Genomic DNA, 8788 nt, shown 5'->3' on the forward strand with positions numbered 1-8788 from the left:
CATATTTATTTAGTATAGGGAAATGTCAGGCAACAGCAAGGAGGGCTTGACAACAGGACGTGCATCCAGCCCACACAGCCCAATGCCAGGGTGCCCTTTTTCCCTCTGTGCTTGTGTAGCACGGTCAACAGGACAGTTACTCGTCTCCATTTCTTCAGAGAGCCAGAAAATGGGAAAAGAAACCTATATGCTACATCTTATGATACTCCTGTTATTCAGAGCTTCTTTGCATAAACCTACACTGCCTTTGTGTCAAGAACTAACTCGAAGGCCACTTTAACATACTATGTAGATAACAATATGGGTTTGGTTTTTTTTTGACAAAGGATGTAACATGACACAAGTGAGGGAGGCTCAGGTAATTTAAAAAAGTTCTGCCTGTGCCTCATCAGAAAGTTATTCCAACAACAGAGCTAAAACAGACGCTACTTTCTTCCGTGCCAAACTGGGAAATCAAGAATACCACAGAATGCACAACAGTGGTCTGCTTTCAAGAACTAGGTCACACTGAACTATATTTAACATTGCAAGTGATGGTGCTAGTAAGATTTTACAATTTATTACTCCTTATAAACAATTGTCCTTTACAAGCTTTATGAACATTTCTCATATGGAAGCACATCAACACATGAAGACACACCTCAGCCAAGAGTGAAGCGTTCAGTTCAAGGTCCATCAGTTTCCATGTACTATTTTGAAGGTAATACAACTTCAAGGCATTTGACCCATAAATCCATGAGGGATGGAGTTTTGCTCTCGAATTAACTTTACTGCTACTAATAAAACCTCAGCAGCAGCAATGTTTCAAGCATGATTTAGTAACTACAGTCCAGATAATTCTCATGATCAAAAAAACCATTTAGTTTGTGAAGAAGAGTTTTAAAGATGACTAACTGGCTTTTCTAGTGCTTACAAACTGCCAGCATATGAAATTTTAAAACATGGTGAGTGGGACAAGCTACTTTATGACACTAAAAGTGGCAGTGTGCTCTTTCCTCTTACTGTTCAGCATTCTTAGGTGAGGACAAATCACCCTCGATTAGGAAGCGTGAGCCAGAGGATTGCCTTCCATAATACTGCATTCTCAAAGCCTTTGTTTGTTCAAGCTGACAACTCCTACACCAGGAGACCAGACTGGATTTTGCTGAAAGTTTTAAAGTGATATGATTCCAGATCTCAGAACAAGACCAGGAAAACAATGTAAAAACTAAAACTACAACTTAAAAATAAGGGGGAAAAAAAAGAAAGGTGGAAGAAGAAAAAAGTTCCAAATACTCACAGAAGGGGTGAAGGACCTTTACTGGAGTGAAATGTTTTCTTCTACACCCTATATTCGTCCCTACTTAATTAAACAATCACATGCAATTTTATTTGTAGGACTGTATTCATTCAGTGAACATGATACCGACTTGTTCTATAGATTAACCAGGCTGGGTATAAAAATATGTTGCTATTTCTTAGAACTTCTCCCTTCTTTCTCAAGGTAACAGGTTTTGTACTGCATGAAGTGAAAGACCACAGGATGTGAACAGAAAGGGCTCCACGGTTAAGATAATTAAATGCAATCTTGCTCAGTTGGATCCTAGCAGTTCATCCGACATCAGGTTCCTAAGCAACTCATCACAGTTGGATGCTAATTGCATGTTCTTCATTTAACATAAACCCAGCTTGAATACGTGCTAAGAACCCATAGCTGTAACTAACATTATTGAATGTAACAATACACATATACAATTACAAGAGCAGATATTCTGGTAAGTATTTTAAATAAAAACTCAGTTTACTGATTTGGTACACAGAAGCAATGGTTATTTTTAACCTCTCCTGTGTCTGTGAGTCCCATTTATAAGACAGGAATAATGATAACATCTTCTCACATCCCAGAAGGTTATGAAAATACAGTGTCCAAAATGCACTAACTTATTACAGGGATAAGCACCGTGTAAAAGCTCAAGAGGAAATGAATAATTCTGAATTTGGACAAGCAGTCACAGGGGGTAGAGTAGATAAAGCAATAGACCGCAGTGGACAATGCAAACAAAATCAAACACTCTAGAACAGATGAACTAATGCAGCACCGTTATCCTCTGCTCTGAAGCAGGCAGCAGCAAAACCAGACAGGAGGGAAAGGGAGTATGTAATGAGGTAGTTTTGAACTGCATCAGAGTGCAAATGTTTAGAGGTTGAATCATAGGCTCATTCATCTGGCATTTGAGGTCTAGCTTTCAACTCTGTGGAGAAGGGTTTTCGAAGAAGCAGATTTTAATAAGTAGTTTTCAGGTCTCAGATAGGCCCCAGTCTCAGCCAGCCACCTTTTCCACTACCTCCTTTCTCATTCCTTCCCTTCTATTTGTTTTTTCTTTCTTTCTTTCACACCTTCTGGAAAAGGAACCTGCTCATTTTCTCAGAGCTCAAGTAGGAAGCTGGAAGAATAGAACTGGACTGAAACAATGTTTTCAATACTGTGTGCAGTCCTGGAGACTCTCATTAAGAAATTCGGCTTAGAAGCAGTTCAGCTTTCAAAAAGAATCAACTGAATGCTGTAAGTACAGATATAGGGTCCAAGGGGGCTCTAAAATGTAGTGCAATTTGAGGGCCTAATGAAGGATTCAGAATAGTCCTTGGCAGGATAATACATTCCATTACGTTTTTTAAGAGGTGGCTCCAAAATCTTATTTAAAAAATTGACATGGGAGGTTCTTTTTGAAGATATCGGTTGCTGAAAATTTCTTTATCAAATGGTAAGTTCTGGAAGACTTATTCTCTATCCTCACAGAAATTAATGATTTGGAAGACTTTTTCTCCATCTTCAAGCCTACTTAGTTATAAATCCCCAAATTAACAGAGAGCAGTTCAGGGACTTGGCATCCACCACTGTGCAGAATTGCTTACTGAACACCGTGTCAACGTCAAAAAAATCAGGCAAGGGATCTTTTAATCTAGGTAGAGAATAAGAAAACTAAACAGTGATTCTGATGGATTAATAAACCAGATTATGGCATCAGTTTAAAGGAATAATCAAGTTTATCTATTTCGCTTCAGAAATAGATCATTCAGGATTCTTATGTCTCTGTCACAAAGGTGACTGTGAACCACACCTCAGAATCACCATAAAGTCTCTAAGAGCCACTACCTCAAACAAGGAGAGAAAGTTTCCTTACATACATTTCTTGCGACGTCCACAAAAATGTTGCTTTTGAAACCTTCCATGGTTGTAATCATTTGCTTGAGCATGATTCTTGTGGGAAGAGTGAATCCTGTGATGATCAAAAGAAAAGTATTTGGGATTGGACTCTACTGTGTACCGGTGCACCTTCTCTTCTGCAGTTCGTTTATATAATACATGAGGATGGTGTCCAGCAGGTGATGTGTAGTTGTGCTCCTGTGCTAGCTGCTGAGGTAATGGAGATATAAGGAACTCGATCTTCCGTGTCCTTATCAAACCTGACTAAAAATAAGAAACAGGACCACAAGTTAGAGAAAAGTCTGTCACAGTTCACAGCTGGAACATGCTAGCTCTTAAAGTGATCTCCCTTCAAAGCCTAGACAGACTGAAATGTGTTCCTCAATTAGATTTACTCAAGGGAGAGTCTTCCCAATTAAAGCAGGCATTGTTTCGCTTTGGAGGTGACCAGGTTTCCCAGTTCGTAACACAATGGTTGTGGGACTGGCAGCGTAGCACCTTCACACAGTACCATGAATAGTTTCATATACAATATTAATCCATTCTTCACAGTTTAAATTTGTTTGTACATGTGTTTGTGTACAGGATATACAGTCTCACATAAAAAGAAAATGCTAATAAACGCATACATTAGTAAAACAAAATATTTTAATTATGAATCAGGGTTTGTTGAGGGTTTTTTTTTTTCAGAACCAAGTATTACCAGACAGGAATCCCAGACTTAAGGTTATTCTAAGTAGAAACGTAAGCACATTATAGTACAGCAGCACAAAGTGGAAGCATCTGAGCATTTTAGTACTATCATTCAGTAATCAGCTCCCTGCAGTTTAATCATTGTAAATGTAGTTTTAAATTTATGCCCCTCCTACAAGAGAAAACTGATCAGTAAAAGAGTATCTGATTGTTTTCCTTCTTGGATCCCTGAAAGACAGAATGAAGTATGGGAAAACTACGCTGTAGTTTTCACATAGTATCTGTGCATGAAACTGCACATTTGATGAAGTGTTTCCAGGATCAGGGCCAGGGAAATGTGGGTGGCACTGAGGAAGTATTTCCATGCAGCTCATTAATCAGTTATGATTTTATTTCATTTCTTGGTTTTGTAAAACATGTTGTAATAAACACTCTTTTTTTACCAAGTCAAAACCCAAGAAGAAGTTTCATCAGGTAATTCTATTACATTATATACGTAATACTAGATACAGATTTTTGTTTTGGATCAGTGAGGCTCTGCCATGTGCCAACACCCTCCTGCCAAAATTGACATCCCACGAGGACTACATATCTCCTACGCTTCAGAAAAATATGTGCAGACAAACAAATGTCAATTGCAAACCATCTTGCCTGACATTTTAAGTCCTCCCAGATCATGATTCCACCTCTTTCCTCAAAAAGTATTCTTTGAAAATGTACATATTAGATGTGTATCACCTATGCCCTTCTGAAATGGATGCTTTTCTTTAGCCTACCCCCCTAGGACCGGAACGCCAAGAGTATCAGAAGGGGAGCAGTTTGAATCCCTAATGTAAGCGTTGTATTTCTTAAGGATTTTCTGCAATTTCAGAACTACTTCTCGTCAGGAAAACACAACAAAAAATGAAAAGCAAGTGAAAATAAAAAGTTATATATGGAATCTTTGTGGCTTTAGCTGTGCTAATCTAATCTAATGCTTAAAGTGACTTTAAGTCTATTCCATTTGAAAAGATTTATCATATAGGCCCTCACCAGTCTAGAGTCATACATTATACCCTTTTCATGGAAATTCATTGCTCTCTTTCCAAATCAAAGGTAGCTTCACAACTACCTTATAGCTCCCCAATATAAACATCTTTCACTGGGGCCTAATAATAGCACTCATAAAATCATACAGTGATCTTAATTTTGACAATAGAAGAGAATCCGTATTGTGAAACAGGAGAGTCTAATTGCCTCCTGAAAAATAGTATGAAAACAAACTTAGGTGTTATTCTGATTCATAATTTGCCCCCTCTCCTTTCATCAACGTGAATTCATAATATCTCAGCCTATATCTACTTAACATTCTAAATAAAGGTTTAAATTGCCTTCAATAATTGCCTTGTCAATAAAAGACAGGCTTCAAATAATTCACAAGAATTTAACTTGCCTGCTGACTGCAATAAGTTGGCATATTTCAAATGTCAGAACACATTTGGTCATGACAAAGTACTTTCCTGTAGGGAAGAAGACTAATAATTTAATGCTTATGATGTGTGTCATCACACAATTTAGGAGTGGTTCTGAGAGGCAATCTTTATCTACTAGAGTGCACTGATAATTGAGCTCTGTTAAATGATTTTTTTTTCTTCAGCTGGAAAAAAGAAATATAGTGAATCTGTTTTTTATTTCCCTCTTTTAAAGGTTTCAACATCTGAAATTATTCCTGTAGGATTCATTTTATAAGTGATTCAAACCATATGGAACAAAGGGTTTTCTACATTTTCCTGTAGGAAACTGTCCCTGATGTACACCAAGTTTCAGACTCAAATGTAATTTCTATATTTAACATAATAAGGGTGGATTGAGAATTCGGGGCGGGGGGGTGGGGGGGGGGTTATCAGGAGTGAACTGAATTCTGGGCCCTGTACTGCATGTCTGTTGCTGCACCTTTACACAGCCTGTAGCTGACTGGTGCCTTACAAATCTATTCACTTCTTTTCCAGCAGAAGCCTAAATCCCCAACAAAATTTCTTTCCTTTGGGTTTTACATCAGACATATCCTGCAAATTGAAAAATGTTTTGTGAATGAAAGACACCTCCTTTCCAATAACTTCGAGTTTTATGAAGTTGTCAGGAAGAAGGGGGAAGTGCCACAAAGCAGTGTGGACACTCATTCAATCACAGACCATTTCCCATTTCTTCCAGGTATGAGATGGTTTCAAGGATTCATATTAAAAGAATATCTTTGGTAATTCCAAAGTCCTTCTGAGAATGCTGACTTGGCTTCTGACGGAGATGCAGTCCTCTGGATTGCTGCAAAGGGGCAACTGGGCAATAACTGCCAGATAGTTTTCTTGCAGGTGCTTGAATTTTAGCCTTAGGTAAAGCAAACTGGCCCATAGCCATGGTCATGTTGGCTGGAAACTATGCCGGCTGAGAAATGCAAAATACAGAGGCAGAATACTAGCACAGAATCACCTTTTCTAATTTTACACTGCCAAGGAATTCCAGTTTCTTGAAGGCCAAATTTTGGCTGATCTGTACACCCAGACAGTGAAAGGGTTAAAAAGAAAAAAAAAAAGTGTTTATTTTTTCTCCAAATATCTGAAACATCTCTCTAATTGTGAGTTACATGTGATATGTTTATCCAGATCAAATACTTCAGTAGATGAACAAATACTATCAAAACTGCTGTGGATGTCTTTCCATGAACTTTGATGGGTTTGGGACCCAACAAGGAGAAAGTCAGATAAGTCAAAACTCCCATTTTTATTTCAGATTCTCTGCAATTGTAACACCATGAGAGGAAGCAGGATGACAAAATCTAACATTCTTACTAAGTCTAGACAACACAGCATGAAAAAGACCAGGGACTCCTGTCTGTTCCCTCTCTCTCCTGCTGTGGCTATCACTAATAATAGCAGTAATTGTGAGAATATGGTGGGAAGGAAAACCCAAGAGATCGCTCAGTTGGAATTCGCTGTTCTCTTGTTCTTCCCTCAAAACACATATTTGCTACCCTTCTGTGAGGGATATTCCATGCCACTGCAAAGTAAACGGAAACACGTACATTGATCACTGTGGTTAGCAAATAATTCTGCATCAATAAATTAGAGGAACTTGCAGTTTGTTTCCAGAAAAATTGAGAAGAAATGAGAAGGCAACATTCCTCCCACTTGTTATTTGTCATGAAACGTTTGCTTAGCTCTGGGCTAAAGGAATTTTCAGATCCAATACATCTTTGTGAAATTCCTCAGTATCAGGGTGTTAGGACCAAGGTAAGGTAATTGTTCTTTTTTCTGGGTGCGTTTCAAAAGGAGGAAGAATCACAAAATGAAATTATGTAATGATAATCATTTCAAATTATGTGAACAATAATAAAATATCTGGTTCAAGGGATTTTTTAAAATTGAAGTTAGATTACAAACTGAAAATAAGGAGAACTTTCTACACCACTGAAAGCTCAACTATATAAAATCAGGTAAATCTTCCACTGATTTTAGACCCACATGGAATGGTTTTGAGAGTCACATGCTAACATACCTGTTTCTAACGGATCTCACTGGCCTCTTACTGGAACAGCACAAAGGCTGCTCACATTTGTCTCCCTCTCTGTTCTTAGGCTCTGAGTGAGCCTTTGGCACCTTATCAGCCTATAAACCTATTTCATTTGGAGGTTGCAGCATCTCCACAAAAAACCACAGAACTGACACTGAGTGAAGGAGTTTCAGAACTTATATTTCTTGCCTGTAATTTAACAAAGTTAAGTTGTGAGATAGTAGAGAAACCCTTGCTCTAAACTCGAAGAGCCTCATGGCCATGGGTTCTCTGTTTGCATATAAGGCATTTTCATTACATGCTTATTAAATTAAAGGCAACAGCTTGGCCATATGCATATTAAAGGAGTTTCATAAACCAGATGCAAATAATGAGGTAAGAAGCATAACGAAATGAAACTGAGAATTAAAACATATGAACAAATGAACTGCAATGTCTCTGCTAAACATAACAACTGACTGACGTAAAGTTAAATTACAATTTGTACGGAGACAGGAATAGCCCGACTAAATAGTGCTAAAAAGTTTGCACAGATTTTCTAAGGAATACTACTTATATCCAGAATGCTTTATTCAGTCTTAGGAGCATACACATAAAATTAGGGTTAAAAAACCCTGCTGTGTCTTAACTGAGAGCAACTTAAAAAGTGGCCACAGAAATCACAGAATCATTTGGGTTGGAAGAGATCTTTGAGACCATCAGGTCCAACCATTAACCCAGCACTGCCAGGTCACCACTAACCATGTCCCTCAGCACCACAACTACATGTCTTTTAAATACCTCCAGGGATGGTGATGGCATCCCCAGGGATGGGGATGGCAGCCTGTTCCAACGCTTCACAACCCTTCCTGTAAAGAATTTTTTCCTAAACCTCCCCTGGAGCAACCTGAGGCCATTTCCTCTCATCACACCACCTGGGAAAACAGACTCACTCCCCTCTGGCTACAACTTCCTTTCAGGTAGTTGTAGAGAGTAATAAGGTCTCCTCTGAGCCGCCTTTTCTCCAGACTGAACAACCCCAGTTCCCTCAGCTGCTCCTCACAGGACTTGTGCTCTAGACCCTTCAGCAGCTTCATTGCCCTTAACTGGACACGCTCCAGCATCTCAATGTCCTTCTTGCAGGGGCGCTAAACTGGACACAGGACTCAAGGTGTGGCCTTACCAATGCTGAGTAAAGGGGACAATCACTGCCCTGCTCCTGCTGGCCACACTATTTCTGACACAAGCCAGGATGCCATTGGCCTTCTTGGTCACCTGGGCACACTGCTGGCTCATCTTCAGCCACTGTTGACCAGCACCCCCAGATCCTTTTCCAACCTTTCCAGCCACTCTTCCCCAAGCCAGTAGGGTTGGAAAGGATTATTGTGA

At 39.1% G+C, this 8788-nt stretch overlaps 1 protein-coding gene across 1 annotated transcript in view; it reads right to left on the reverse strand.

The window, feature by feature from the left end:
• The window catches only part of ADAMTS18 (ADAM metallopeptidase with thrombospondin type 1 motif, 18), an 80103-nt gene that overhangs the window by 46613 nt on the left and 24702 nt on the right, over nucleotides 1-8788 (reverse strand). The window contains exon 4 of the mRNA XM_010144918.1: nucleotides 3166-3448. Within this exon, the coding sequence (XP_010143220.1) occupies nucleotides 3166-3448 (283 nt within the window). The remainder of the gene's footprint in view (nucleotides 1-3165; nucleotides 3449-8788) is intronic.

This window comes from Buceros rhinoceros, unplaced genomic scaffold, assembly GCF_000710305.1.
Source record: "Buceros rhinoceros silvestris isolate BGI_N320 unplaced genomic scaffold, ASM71030v1 scaffold7531, whole genome shotgun sequence".
In the NCBI taxonomy this organism is placed as follows: Eukaryota; Metazoa; Chordata; class Aves; order Bucerotiformes; family Bucerotidae; genus Buceros; species Buceros rhinoceros.